The sequence below is a fragment of the Abramis brama genome (genome assembly GCF_963993115.1).
Source record: "Abramis brama genome assembly, chromosome: 11".
Classification (NCBI taxonomy): Eukaryota; Metazoa; Chordata; class Actinopteri; order Cypriniformes; family Leuciscidae; genus Abramis; species Abramis brama.
The window spans coordinates 41,450,982-41,466,430 of record NC_139973.1 but is presented as its reverse complement, the minus strand read 5'-3'; the positions used below and the strand labels follow the sequence as shown (position 1 = coordinate 41,466,430).

Below are 15,449 nucleotides of genomic sequence, written 5' to 3'. Positions count from 1 at the left end.
ATTTTATGCTTTTTTATGTACATAAATGGTCTGATTAGAACAATTTTAGAATGAGTTTTAAAGTCCCCCTGTAGTCAATAATTGTATCACTTGAAACTCATCTTTGATCACCAGAATGATATATTTAAAACGTTTTTTCCTTGAAAAAAAATTTCTTTATGTTTTAAAATATCTTGAATGTAACTCGACACCCTTGCCTCATTTAGTATGCGCGGTTCTATGAATATGCAAATGAGCCCCGCCTCCACTCACCCACTCAGCTCAGAGATCCACTGGTTGACGATCACACGTTGATCTGATTGGTTACAAGGTAGTTTGTGACGTCAGAAACACCAGCGATTTCAAAGTGTGTTTTTGAGACTGTCTTTGGTTCACTGCAGTTTTAAGGAGAAAATACTCAGCAATGGAGTCGACTTATGAATTTACACATGCATATTAAAAACACCACATACACATACACTCACCTAAAGGATTATTAGGAACACCTGTTCAATTTCTCATTAATGCAATTATCTAATCAACCAATCACATGGCAGTTGCTTCAATGCATTTAGGGGTGTGGTCCTGGTCAAGACAATCTCCTGAACTCCAAACTGAATGTCAGAATGGGAAAGAAAGGTGATTTAAGCAATTTTAGAGCGTGGCATGGTTGTTGGTGCCAGACGGGCCGGTCTGAGTATTTCACAATCTGCTCAGTTACGGGGATTTTCACGCACAACCATTTCTAGGGTTTACAAAGAATGGTGTGAAAAGGGAAAAACATCCAGTATGCGGCAGTCCTGTGGGCGAAAATGCCTTGTTGATGCTAGAGGTCAGAGGAGAATGGGCCGACTGATTCAAGCTGATAGAAGAGCAACTTTGACTGAAATAACCACTCGTTACAACCGAGGTATGCAGCAAAGCATTTGTGAAGCCACAACACGCACAACCTTGAGGCGGATGGGCTACAACAGCAGAAGACCCCACCGGGTACCACTCATCTCCACTACAAATAGGAAAAAGAGGCTACAATTGAAGACAGTTGAAGACTGGAAAAATGTTGCCTGGTCTGATGAGTCTCGATTTCTGTTGAGACATTCAGATGGTAGAGTCAGAATTTGGCGTAAACAGAATGAGAACATGGATCCATCATGCCTTGTTACCACTGTGCAGGCTGGTGGTGGTGGTGTAATGGTGTGGGGGATGTTTTCTTGGCACACTTTAGGCCCCTTAGTGCCAATTGGGCATCGTTTAAATGCCACGGCCTACCTGAGCATTGTTTCTGACCATGTCCATCCCTTTATGACCACCATGTACCCATCCTCTGATGGCTACTTCCAGCAGGATAATGCACCATGTCACAAAGCTCGAATCATTTCAAATTGGTTTCTTGAACATGACAATGAGTTCACTGTACTAAAATGGCCCCCACAGTCACCAGATCTCAACCCAATAGAGCATCTTTGGGATGTGGTGGAACGGGAGCTTCGTGCCCTGGATGTGCATCCCACAAATCTCAATCAACTGCAAGATGCTATCCTATCAATATGGGCCAACATTTCTAAAGAATGCTTTCAGCACCTTGTTGAATCAATGCCACGTAGAATTAAGGTAGTTCTGAAGGCGAAAGTGGGTCAAACACAGTATTAGTATGGTGTTCCTAATAATCCTTTAGGTGAGTGTATAAACAACATTAAAAGCTGGATTTTCAACACAGGAGGACTTTAAAACGATAGTTTGACGTCTGTTAGTTATTGTCCTTGGTGTAAGTGGGCCATAAGGTGCGTTGACGCCATGTTGTAATTATCGTAATTACGAGATTTCAACTTGTAAAAAGCATTCATGTCCTCGTATTGCGTGAACGCAGCAATAATTCACAAGTATTTGGGTCAACGGACTGAACTAAATAAATAAAAAAACAAGATGTCTGAGCAGTTGAGTATTTTGTTGCTGAATTTAATAGAAACATTATAAACATACACATCAGAATATAGACATAGTTGTTTTCCCCTGCAGAAAGTGCACGCGTCACCAGTTTAGCACCAGTTTAGCACCAGTTTATGGAGACAGCATCAGAGAAACCTTGAAAAGGTCATTTTAGGCACCTAATGAACATGAGAAACGAAATACAAAACGTCCCAGTTTCATGACATCAGTCCAATGATGGACTTTACTTCCCAGAAACTTAATCTCAGATGGACAGAATCTGTCCTTCACAGGTAAATCTGGAAAATCTGTAAATTGTCAAACTGTTGGTGGATTCTGAACTGAGATCAATTTCACTAATCACAACGCTGATCTGAGAGCAGCTGCCAATCACAATAGTTGTGTCCCAAATGATACACTCAGTATGAACACATACACTATTTATACTACAAAACGTCATAGAATAGTGCATAAGTGCATGAATTGGGACGCACCTATAAACTTGGTTTTTATACATATTATTATTTTGATTATTATCATTACAGACCATGACTTTCCTAAGAATATACCAGAGAAAAAAGAAACCACATGATGTTAAGAAAATTATGACAAAATGTTTGTGGAAACGGAAATACAAAGAAATTGGATTCCTAGTGTTCTCTGACGCAGTTTAAACTCCAGCACCTTTAAAGACCTTTTACAAAATCTTGTTTCAGGCTCTACTAGAACAGGTTTTCCTGCTTGAATGTTGATTATTTTCCTCATATTCTCCATTGTTGCGGCTCCTCTCTTCCCAGTCTGTCAGTAACGCTCTGTTTACTTCCTGTCTCTATGAAGCCCCTCCTCCTGAAGAGCACACTGTGCTCTGATTGGTCGGCTGGATTAGTGTGTTGTGATTGGTCGAGCGCTTCGAGTGTGTTTGGGAAATGTCCCACCCCTTACCATAACCGCCAGTTTAACACACTACTAACTAACTCAACCAGGCCCCGCCCCTTTATTCTGCGTATTAATTATTATAATGAGGAATATTGTGACGTGTTCCCGGAAGAAACTCAAGACTACAATGGAGGCGTTTCAGGAGTTCAGAAACACTGACTCTGATATAGAGAAGAACTGGAGCTTCTTCATGATCAAACATCAACATTACACACTCAAGAAAGATGGAAAAAGCAGAATAGATGCAGTTTAATATGTGAATCGTGTCACATGGAAGGGAGTCGTCAGTGTCCTAATCTGTAGAATATCGCGCTGGTCAAATTCATGTTGATAATATCCTGATTCACCGATCACAGGGAATGAGGGAAGAGAAAGGGATTGAGAGTTAAAAGTCCTGCTCATTGTTAATCGACAGGCTGCTCAGCAGCTCAAATCAAACACTGTACAAGTCTTTATGCCTTTCAAGGCAAGTGTTGTTACGCATATCATAATTTCTCCAAAATGAGGTGAGAGACAACAGCAGAGTGTTCAATTGAAAAGCTAAACCCAGCAAGCAATAGCCGTCATTTCTCCGTCTAGGTTAACTATAGACCCGATATAGGCTGTGAGTAACACACTTCTGGCCAAAATAACCTGGAATGTCGTTTGGCCAAAATAACTTGCGAGATGTATGATATTCCATCATGTGCGCAAAGCAAACAGTTTGGTAAAGATGTTTGGTTTAATTTCTTCACTCTTTGTTATCTAATTGACGACTAGTCTATTCTTGGGCGATGATTTAGACGTCTATTAAATCTTCACTTTTGCGTTGTTTTAGCCTAGACGCCTGAGCCATGTTTGGGCCTCCATTATACGCCTTTTAAACGCTTGCTGGGAAGGTTCAGACACACACACACACACACACACACACACACACACATCCTCTAGATCTCCACCCGACTGCGATTCCTCCACCTAGACTTTAGGAGCCACCAGATGTCCGTTGAACGTGATGTAGACGTCCACGTCGTCGCTGTAAATGGCGTTGTCGCGCTCGCGCTTGTAGAGTCGCACCCACACCTCGTCGTTGAGCTCGAGTGCTAGCATGACGCTCTGGCTCTGCATGATGGACCGCTCGCTGGGCTGCGCGTACAGGATCACCTGCTGACGATCGTTCAGCATCAGATGCAGGTACGTCTCCTTGAAGTTCCAGGTGTGAATGTTGACGTTAAAGAAATAGACTCCCGGGACGAAGCAGTAGAACTTCCCTTTGAACATGTTGAAGTGTTCATCCAGGTTCACGAAGACGGTGTCGAAGATCAAGGCCTGGTAGTAGTCGGCGCTGTGCAGAGCTTTGCGTCGGCCCACGGAGAAGGACGACTGCTGGGTTTTGCAGGGGTCTCCGGGGGTCCCAGTGTCTCCTTTACTGCCTTTGGGCCCCGAAACACCTGTGAATCCTGGGGGTCCGTCCAGTCCGGCTTTACCAGGCGTTCCCCGGTCTCCACGATCCCCCTTTTCACCTGTCAACAAGCACATTTACATACACACTGTTATGCTGAGAACTCCCCATACTTGCAGACTTGGATCAAGTGTGCAAGACTGTCCTATGTCTGATAAACGCCACAGCTCAGTGCCCCTAACGCACACTAAATCCACACAATCTCTAACACCACATCTGAGAGTGATCAAAAGTTTGACACACTTGCGGTCTATTTGAAAAAAATTGGGCCAAATACAGGAAATACATAATGTAAGTAGACAAGCGGTCAGGAGCAACAGGCATGTGTGGGTTTTGGGACAGGCCCTCATTTAAACATTCTTCATATTATCAAAGTCTATAATATATGACGTACTTTTCTATTAAAGTATTAATGTACAGTACTGTGCAAAAGTCTTAGGCATGTTAATTCCTGCAAAGCTCCCTGAAAAACTATGCGCAAGTGTACCTGGACAAAAGCCGTTTTAAACGCAAGGGGTCGTTACACCATACAGTGAGGAAAATAAGTATTTGAACACCCTGCTATTTTGCAAGTTCTCCCACTTAGAAATCATGGAGGGGTCTGAAATTGTCATCGTAGGTGCATGTCCACTGTGAGAGACATAATCTAAATAAAAAAAATCCAGAAATCACAATGTATGATTTTTTAACTATTTATTTGTATGATAGAGCTGCAAATAAGTATTTGAACACCTGAGAAAATCAATGTTAATATTTGGTACAGTAGCCTTTGTTTACAATTATAGAGGTCAAACGTTTCCTGTAGTTTTTCACCAGGTTTGCACACACTGCAGGAGGGATTTTGGCCCACTCCTCCACACAGATCTTCTCTAGATCAGTCAGGTTTCTGGGCTGTCGCTGAGAAACACGGAGTTTGAGCTCCCTCCAAAGATTCTCTATTGGGTTTAGGTCTGGAGACTGGCTAGGCCACGCCAGAACCTTGATATGCTTCTTACAGAGCCACTCCTTGGTTATCCTGGCTGTGTGCTTCGGGTCATTGTCATGTTGGAAGACCCAGCCTCGACCCATCTTCAATGCTCTAACTGAGGGAAGGAGGTTGTTCCTCAAAATCTCGCAATACATGGCCCTGGTCATCCTCTCCTTAATACAGTGCAGTCGCCCTGTCCCATGTGCAGAAAAACACCCCCAAAGCATGATGCTACCACCCCCATGCTTCACAGTAGGGATGGTGTTCTTGGGATGGTACTCATCATTCTTCTTCCTCCAAACACGTTTAGTGGAATTATGACCAAAAAGTTCTATTTTGGTCTCATCTGACCACATGACTTTCTCCCATGACTCCTCTGGATCATCCAAATGGTCATTGGCAAACTTAAGACGGGCCTTGACATGTGCTGGTTTAAGCAGGGGAACCTTCCGTGCCATGCATGATTTCAAACCATGACGTCTTAGTGTATTACCAACAGTAACCTTGGAAACGGTGGTCCCAGCTCTTTTCAGGTCATTGACCAGCTCCTCCCGTGTAGTTCTGGGCTGATTTCTCACCTTTCTTAGGATCATTGAGACCCCACGAGCTGAGATCTTGCATGGAGCCCCAGTCCGAGGGAGATTGACAGTCATGTTTAGCTTCTTCCATTTTCTAATGATTGCTCCAACAGTGGACCTTTTTTCACCAAGCTGCTTGGCAATTTCCCCGTAGCCCTTTCCAGCCTTGTGGAGGTGTACAATTTTGTCTCTAGTGTCTTTGGACAGCTCTTTGGTCTTGGCCATGTTAGTAGTTGGATTCTTACTGATTGTATGGGGTGGACAGGTGTCTTTATGCAGCTAACAACCTCAAACAGGTGCATCTAATTTAGGATAATAGAATCCATAATAAATGGAATGGAGGTGGACATTTTAAAGGCAGACTAACAGGTCTTTGAGGGTCAGAATTCTAGCTGATATACAGGTGTTCAAATACTTATTTGCAGCTGTATCATACAAATAAATAGTTAAAAAATCATATATTGTGATTTCTGGATTTTTTTATTTTAGATTATGTCTCTCACAGTGGACATGCACCTACGATGACAATTTCAGACCCCTCCATGATTTCAGAACTTGCAAAATAGCAGGGTGTTCAAATACTTATTTTCCTCACTGTATATTGATTTGAATTAGTTAATAGAAGTTAAATCATAAATAAATTCAATTTGTGATTTTATTTTTGAAGGCATTCTCACTTTACAGCATTTTAACACAAGTGCCAGTGCTTTTCACTGGGTATTGACATGCCTAACGGGGTATTAACATGCCCAAGACTTTTGCACAGTACTGTATATCTAATGTTATGGATTCCCCATTGAATTAACCCGTTGTCCCGTTACAAGTTTCTGCTTTTGTCTTCATTTTAGAGTATCTGCACACTTTTCTCTGAGCTATGGTTTGTGCTCGTCGACAGATGTTGCTCACCACCAGTTAAATTACCCCTTATTCAGCTCAAAGGAAATAAACCGTGATCACATGATTTCAGAGTGACCAATGGGAACAGGCCTCTTGTGGTCTGTGGCCACAGAGATTTTCAGGAATCTCTGTGGATGGAAATGGATTGACCACTACCAATCAGTGTCCACTGCGAGTGAAGACTGAACATTACCCAAAGAACAAGCAAACAAAAGTCGTGTTTATTCTCTTTTGGCTTCTTTGTTTGTTCCTCTAAAGCAGCAGAACAAAACTGAGTCAGAGCAGGGAAAAACAAACGCCAAGAATAAACTGCGACTCAATAATTATCGGGTATAATCATGACTGTAAAATAGACAAATGGAGAAATCACTTATATGCCAAGTGACCATCAAACTCTACAGTATTTCAGAACAAATTCATCTGTCACTTTGTAGAATCCACAAAATCTATAATATTAATAACATTTTAGTTTGAACAATACATTGATTCACCAGTGAAAATGTAAAATCAGGGATCTCCATCTAAGCTAACCCTGCTGAAGATTCGCAGTAATTATTGGTCACGTTCATATTTAACCTTATCTATCGCCGTCCCACGGTGGGACGTTTGCCATTATATATTTAAAACAATAATATCTTAGTGAAAGCCTAAAGTAATATTGACAAACTATAAATCATTTGAAAGCTTACAATCACTATCCTTTCATGTTTGGTGACTGTTTTTACAGAGGAGCAGTAATTTATCAATTTGCAACAAGAATATTTCATACTCATTAGGCGTGTCCAGGCCTTTATTTTGAAATAGCAATGAACATGAAAAATCATGAAAGATTGGTAGAAACCTCAGTTTGTTTTCATGCCAAGAGTTCAAGAGATAGCACCAATTAAATTTTATAAGAAAATAAGGTAAAAAGCATTTCTTGTAGAGTTTAACTTTGCTTAATCCGAAATCACATACTTCCCTACTATATAGTGGGCGAAAAACAATACGTGACAAAAGTAGGCAGAAGCTGTGTCCCAAAGTGAAGGCTGCGTCCTTCGAAGGCCGTATTTGAAGGCCGGATGGCCGTATTTGAAGGCCGATTGCGTCACCGCGGCGCGACGAAGGACGTCCCAATTCAAAGGCTGCATCCTTGGAAGGTCGCATTTGAAGGCCGATTACGTCACCGCGGCTCGATGAAGGCTGTCCCAATTCAATTCTCCATCCTTCGAAGGCCGTATTCGAAGGCCGGTTGGCGTCATCGCGCCGCGACGAAGGCTTCCCTGATTCAAAAGCGACGCCAAATGCACCCTTCGTTTCCCCGTGAAAAGAAGGATACATAAATGGACACTTAGCGGCCTATTCTACCCCATAAGTCATTGCGCGCCGTTGACGACAGCATTTATTTATTTATTTTTAAAGGCGGCCGAGACTACAGATCGGTGGTGGACAGCAAATTCATATTTAAATGTAAGTATTATGTTTTCATTTACTCAAATAGCCAGCGAAACCAGAGTTAAATTTTCTTATAAACTTCTTCTTAACTCCTTCGTCACCATTGCGTGGCTTCATTTGTCAGGTAGTTTTAGGTAAAACTTGTGGTAATAACGTTATTAGTTTAACGACCTATTTGTAATATTTGCACTTGTGTATTATAAGAAATATCACTCACCCAATAAAGCCCAAAACAATAAGAAAAGCAGTAGATAAGGCAATGGGGTTTCACTTTTATGTGTTTTTGTAGTGCTGTCATGCAAGCTATGTGGTTTTAACCAAATTTTAGTATACAGAAATATGATTTCTTAAGTTTGTGTTAAAATAATATATGTGTGTGTACTGTGTATGATTAAATTTGTATATATAAATACATACACATGCATGTATATATTTAAGAAAAAATTGTTATTTATATATAAAAAAATTATATATATATATATATATATATGATATAAATTATATATAAATATATACAGTATATGTATGCAAATATTTCTTAAATATATACATGCATGTGTGTGTATTTATATATACAAAATAATTACACAGTACACACATATATTTTGTAAACACAAACTTTTAATCTTTTCACAGCCCTAATGTATATATATATATATATATATATATATATATATATATATATATATATATATAATATATATATAAAGAAAAGTAATACACACATCTTTGCTGAAATGTATTGTCCTGTTGTTGTTAACAAGCCATGGTTCATTTGCTCTGCCTTTAGGATTGCAAGTGTCCTGGGACAGGAGAGGGTGTGAGTGGGAAACCCACTGCTGCAACTTGGCCCTGGTTTGTCCTCATGGATGAGATGTTGGGACAGAGGCATTGCACCAACCCCCCTGTCCTCATCGCCTCAATCCCTGAGGACACACCAGGGCCGAGTTCAGTAGTGGGTGCCCACGGTGAGGAGGAGCCAGGGGCAGCAGCACCAGCACAAAGGCGGCGAGACAGGACGAGTTTTTGGACTTGATCAGAGAAGAAATGCAACTACAGAGGGAGGCAGAGGCGAGGAGTGCACAGGAAAGAAGGAAGAGGATGGACAGGCTGTTTTCTCTTCTTGAGAGAATGATTGAAAAATATATATATTTTCTACATATTCTTGTTTAACTTTTTTCACTTTTATTTTTTTAAAAGAAAAATTATGTACATTTATTTTTATGCAACTTTAATTGTGTAAATAAAAGAGAATGAATTGTTCTGGACATTGTTTATTTTTGTAATGACAGTAATACTTTCTGCATGAAACAAATTCTATACCTTTTTATTTTTTCAAATAAAATTGGTAAATGAAAATCATTTGTTCTTTAGGCTACATTAAAGTACTTTTTCCAACTATTTACAAAATACGTTAAACATATCAAAATCAACATAAACATTTAATTTTACAATACATAAAATAAGAAAAAAATGATGTAGACTCTATTGAGCTGAGCTGCTGGACCGGGATGGGCTGCCCCTGGCAGCCGCGGCGCTACCATTGGGCCCGGGTGGGCCTGGGCCCACCCATTTTAGGTCCGGGCCCACCCATTTTCTACTATGGTTTTGTACATTCCTTCATTCGGATCTATTTGCGATACATTCCATTCTAAACAAACAACGCAGTTTAGCCTTCATTCGTCCTTGTTACATTATTCATTAAGATAATAATAAATGCACGCATAATTATCAGTGAACTTGATAAATGTTGCAGATATGTTTTACTATGCATGCACAAACAAATGCCTTGTGCAAAATTCAGAATAAAATTAATGTGCAGCAATTTGTACAAATAGAGAGTCTGTAGGCCTATATGTGTTGTAGCCATCAAGCTCATTTAGTTTCATATTTGTTAAAATATTATAATGTTATTTTTTCATCTAAGTTGATTATGAAAAGTGAACCGCACGAGTAAGATATAGGATGAGCAATATCGAGAGACATGGAGCGGGTCAGACATGATTTTGACCACTTAATTAAGTTAGAAAGCCCTTTTTTAAGTGAATTTCGTTTTGTATAAATTGTATCTTAATTTTAATATTTTTTTTATCAACCAATTGCCTGGATAAATATAGGAGACAATATAATCATAGAGGCGCCCGCGCGGTCACTTGCATTGCTCGTGAACAGGAGCGCATCTAATCCTAACTTAACGAAACTCAGCATATGCCTCACAGACATGAAATATATCTTAAAGCTTGAAATGTATTTTTAACAATTTAAAACGAAAAGAAAAAGGCTAGGCCTACTCTCTGATTATGCAATCCATGATGTGCATTTCTCTCTATAGGCGCGTTCATGGAGATGACGATCGACAACTTCATCTTTACAGCTGTTGCTGCTGTTAATAAACTAAAAATAATAGGCCTATAATTTTATTAAACAATACATTCAATTAAATTGTAATTTTATAAAAAAAAAGCAACAAAAAATTCCTAAGTTTTTTTTTTTTTTTTTAAACCTGTATTACGCATTAAATTCAGGTAGGCTATGAGTCGCTGTCCTACGTGCCGCAGAAAAGCGCTGAAACGGAGATGAAGGGGAACCCCCCTTTTTTTTTTTTTTGGCTTATTTTAACTGGCCCATCCAGTTTTCTGGAGGCCCACCTACAATCAAAATCCTGGCGCCGCTAGTGGCCCCTGGTAAGGCCTCCTGCTGGTGGGACATCATCTGGGATGGTCTCCAGAGCGTTTGAGTGCATATTTCCACTATCCACTAAGTTGTCTAACAACAGGTTTGCAGGGCTGATTCAATCGACGGCTTTCTGAAAAAAGTACTTCTAATAACTACTGCATTTATATTAGGCTACTACTGCATTACTGCGTAGGCTATGTTGCATTTTACTTCTGTATATTTTCAATATACAGTAATATATGGTTGTTACATTATATACTTTTGTGTAGTGTAATGTAATCACATTGTGATGTGAGGGAAAAAAGTACTTCAGGTTACTTCACATTTGTAAGTGAATACTTAACGAAATATGCAGTTCCGAAAATTAAAGTAACAAAATGTAGGCTTATTGTCACAATATTAACAAATTGTTGCTAACTACAGCAGCGTCCCATATCAAAGGGCGCATCTGAAGCGTTCGGACCGGTCTAGCCTACGAAGGATTGTTCTTGTCGCCTGGCAACCGTGACAGCTGCAGATGACGAGCGCGAGAAATACTGGACTTTTTATTAAATTGGGTTTTGTATTCAAACAGGGCTAAACCGAAAATACATGATCCGGCAGCGCCGGGGCACACCATGACCTCCAGTAAAATATAAAACATAAAAATGACAATAGCCAATTCTGGCTCCATAGCTGTTTACTCAGTTATCAAAATGAATGATCAGGATAGCAGCTGTCCTCTCGCACCGTTGCTTGGCGCCAGGAGCGGTGATCGGGAACACCTGGTTGCACAATTAGGAAATCCTAGGAAGGCTATGGTGCGTCCTTCAGAGGACGCATAGGCTGCATCCTTGAAGTCTGCGTCCTTCGAAGGATGCAGCCTTCAACATTGGGACACAGCTAGAAAGTCTCCTGATGACCTACTACTTCGGGTGCGATTCGATGAACACGTTACTATCCCATGCAACTGACGCTATAAGTCACATGATCATGAAAACATTGGCAAATGATGTATGGATTCCAATAGGTGTGTTCGGCTCTTACCTTTAATAATGGTCATGTTAATGATGGTGCGGATCTCCGGCGTCTGATTGGCTGAGGGGTTGAGGGGCGGGTCTAAGTAATCGCAGCAGCGACGGCAGTATCTGGACGTCGGCCTGGAGGGGGGGGGGACAGACGCCACGAGGGGCAGGAGCAGAAACACACCCAACATCACGACACCTGTATAGGAAGGGCACTGGTCAGTGTTGCCAGACGTACGATAATTATCGTATTTGTACGATAACTTTGACCTCTGTACGATCAATAATGAAAAAAATCCCATAATGTACGATAATTTCAGAATTTGTAATTCTATACATAGTTCCCACAGGCCAATTAATGTCACGTGACCTCCCCGGAGACGCCATCTTTGAGGGCATAAGCTGCTGTGTTTACAAAGTTTTACAAGCAAAATTCGAAGATTTCTTCCTATTTATAATGTGACGAAAATCATGAAGAGACAAAGTGACAGAGATTATAAAGACACTCTGTTAACACAAGACAGAGAAAGGTACAATGCGAACATTTCAGTCAGAAATGGTGTGGATCCGTATGCGCTAAACTGAGCACTGATTTTGCAGCTTTGGCTCAGATACTGTATTATCCATGTGTACCATTATCTGGTATTGGCTAGGAGTTTTAACACATGTAAGCAATTCCGAGCCTGGAAATATGTGCATGAATATGAATATACACGATATGAAAATAAATAAAACTCGCGTGCAAATTAATTAATGTAACAGTTAATGCGGAACTACTTTATACGCGTGTTCTTTAGGGACATAATCTGAGATTGCAAGGCTGGAATGTGTGTGTGTGTGTGCGTCAGTCTGTGTCTGTGTGTGTGAGTGAGAGAGAGAGAGAGAGAGAGAGAGAGTCGCGGGCGCGATCGAACAGTGGAAACAATGTTGTTTTTGTATGTTTTTAATACCTCGTCATTTTGTACATACAGGACATCATTCAAACTGCAAAGTGTTAACTTATATTTGTGTACACTCGCAATAAAACTAATATAACAAATTATTGCGTGTTTTGATGGAGTGTCTTTCCTGTTTATCCTCGCCAGCCATAACCTCCATCGTTGTTCTGACAAAAGCTTCGTCTTGTCACATTCATGAAGTCTAATGACGGGTATACTGTAAAATCCAAATTTAACTGAACCTCCGGCACGATTTGAACATCCATTGACCCAGCAGGAGATGACCATTTTCACTTTTTATCACGAAATTAACTCGTTTCAGCTTCTTCGTCTAATGTTCTGCCCACAGAAATGGCGCCGGGTCGGCAAATGCCCGTATGTTGTGACGTCATGTGGGAACTATGTATACTCATTGATCTAGCTGTGGATTCTACATCTACCGTCATGATTGTGAGAAGAACGTGCACGTCTTCCATCTCACGTTACGTCTCCTCAGCCAATCATCGTGGAGACTGACTCTCTCCCACGAGCACAAGTTAACGCTCTTTTTTTATATTATATACAAGGTTGTATATCATAAACATGTCATCTCTGTATGTTTTGCAAGAGAAAAAAAAGTAACAAAAAAACAAAAGTTAATACCTGCCGCAGCGCTTAGGTTGTGTCCAAGCTGAAGTCATTAGTTTAGCAGGTCGTGTCATAAAATTTTGAGCTTCTGGTACGATTCTTGGACATTTCGGATCTGGCAACACTGGCAACACTGGCACTGGTCGTTACAGACACCGAGCCGCTGAGATCACCCGGAGACGGTCCTTCAGGCTGTGCGTTTCACTAGTGTTGGATTGACTGAATCTCTTCAGCTCGTCTCGGACACATTTAACATGCTGAGCGATATTCACACAAGACGGTTTTCCAATCCAATGCACTACTTTTCCATTGTTTTTCAATGTTAACACACGCTAGACGGACGTGTTTGACCTTTGCACTTGTATCTCGCGCATGACACGCCATTAAAAAAATGCTCAAGTTATAATAAGTTAAACTTTTCTTTTTTTTTTAAATAGTGCTGGCCAACGGTTAATCGCATCTAAAATAAAGGTTTGTGTTTACATAATATATGTGCGTGTGCTGTGTATGATTATTTTGTATATATAAATACACACATATGCATCTAACAGTATCGCTGCTCACCTATTTCAAACTATGTTTTACCCTAAACGAAGAACGAAAAGAGCTTCGTCTTAAGTATATTGGGGCCTACACGACGACGGTGTACTAAACACAGCAGACGTTGTCAAAGCAATTAGCGTTCACACGGATCTGCAAACACGACTACAAACGCTGTATTCTGCTGCCAGGCCAGTAGATGGCGATGTCACTTTGTAAAGAGAAACCCCACGCCTATAGACTGAGCTCCTATACGCACGTTTTCACAAATTTACACAGACGGTAAAGGTATCATTTTCAAAACCTTGCATTTTGAAACCCGTTGAAAAGCCGTTGTTGTGTAAACGAACGGCTAAAAAGCATAAAACGTTTTCCGTTTTTAGCTGAAAATGCTGTCGTGTGAACACACCCTAAACTGCAGTCTGTGCACAGAATGACCTTCAATCACATCCATAAATATGCTGCCAGTCTAATAATTATTAATGAACCCTTATTGAATAATAAAACATCATGACACTTAAAAAAACATGTGAGAGTTGTTCCCATAATGCAACAGGAGCCTGAGGTTGAATGTGTGTCGGTAATAAACAAGCTTATAAAAGTGACATTTATGGATCTCGTCTTTGAGCCTCTCTCTCTCTCTCTCTCTCTCTCTCTCTGTTCTGCAAGTTCAACATCTTCTCATTCAAGCATCATTTCTGCCGTTCTCTCTTCAGAACATGTATCCTCTACGCCTAATTGCTTCTTTCAGTCTCTGTAACATCGGCTTTAAAGAACATCAATTCTGCAGAAAACTTGAGTGATTCATTGAGACTCGGTTGCAGCTGTGTGCTCGACTTATGAAAACCAGATGAGAGGAAACACACACATAGAGAGAGAGAGAGAGAGAGAGAGAGAGAGAGAGCAAGAGCCACGTCCTCAGAAATTATGAATCTCGTCAAACAATCTCTTTCCAAATGACTGACATGAAAAGCGTTCCCTAAAGCTCCCAGAGACTGCGGAGAGGTTGAAGGCCTCGAGCAGAGACACGAGAGATCTCCTGAATGTAATGTAGTAACTCACCGCTGTGTCCTCGAGCACCTTCAGCGACTCCGACCGTCTCTCTTTGCTCCTCCGTCCTCGTCTCTCTCTCTCTCAGCCTTCGTGAGGAGGAGTTTCCTCAGCAAACTCTTTATTCTCTCGCCCGCCTCTCTCTCCGCGTGTCTCATTCATCCTCTTGTTTTAAAGCGTTTGCTCCTCCAGCTTTAGAGTCACAGATGCTGTTCTTCTTCAAACACTCGACAGGAATCAGCATGTCTGCTTTATGCAGGTAAACGCGTGCCACTGGATTCAGTGTGTGTTAGTCGAACGCCATGGCTATAGTAGCAGTTAAATCCTGCTGATGATGTTTACTGGGCACAGTCTGTGTTTAAGATATCAGATCATTGTGGGTAAACTGGTTCACTGGTGCGATGCCATGCTGAGGAAACAGTGCCAAGATCAAACTGAAGCTGTTTCTCTTTTGAAAGA

At 40.8% G+C, this 15,449-nt stretch overlaps 1 protein-coding gene across 1 annotated transcript; it reads right to left on the bottom strand.

The window, feature by feature from the left end:
• Positions 1–457: 457 nt before the first annotated feature.
• c1qtnf6b (C1q and TNF related 6b) lies at positions 458–15,237 on the bottom strand. The gene is made up of 3 exons (XM_084129581.1): positions 15,003–15,237; positions 11,858–12,034; positions 458–4,340 (listed from the first exon to the last, which is right to left on the bottom strand). The coding sequence occupies exons 2-3, from the start codon at positions 12,024–12,026 to the stop codon at positions 3,796–3,798; spliced, it is 714 nt and encodes a 237-aa protein (XP_083985707.1). The 5' UTR covers positions 12,027–12,034; positions 15,003–15,237; the 3' UTR covers positions 458–3,795.
• Between the last annotated feature and the right edge of the window lie 212 nt (positions 15,238–15,449).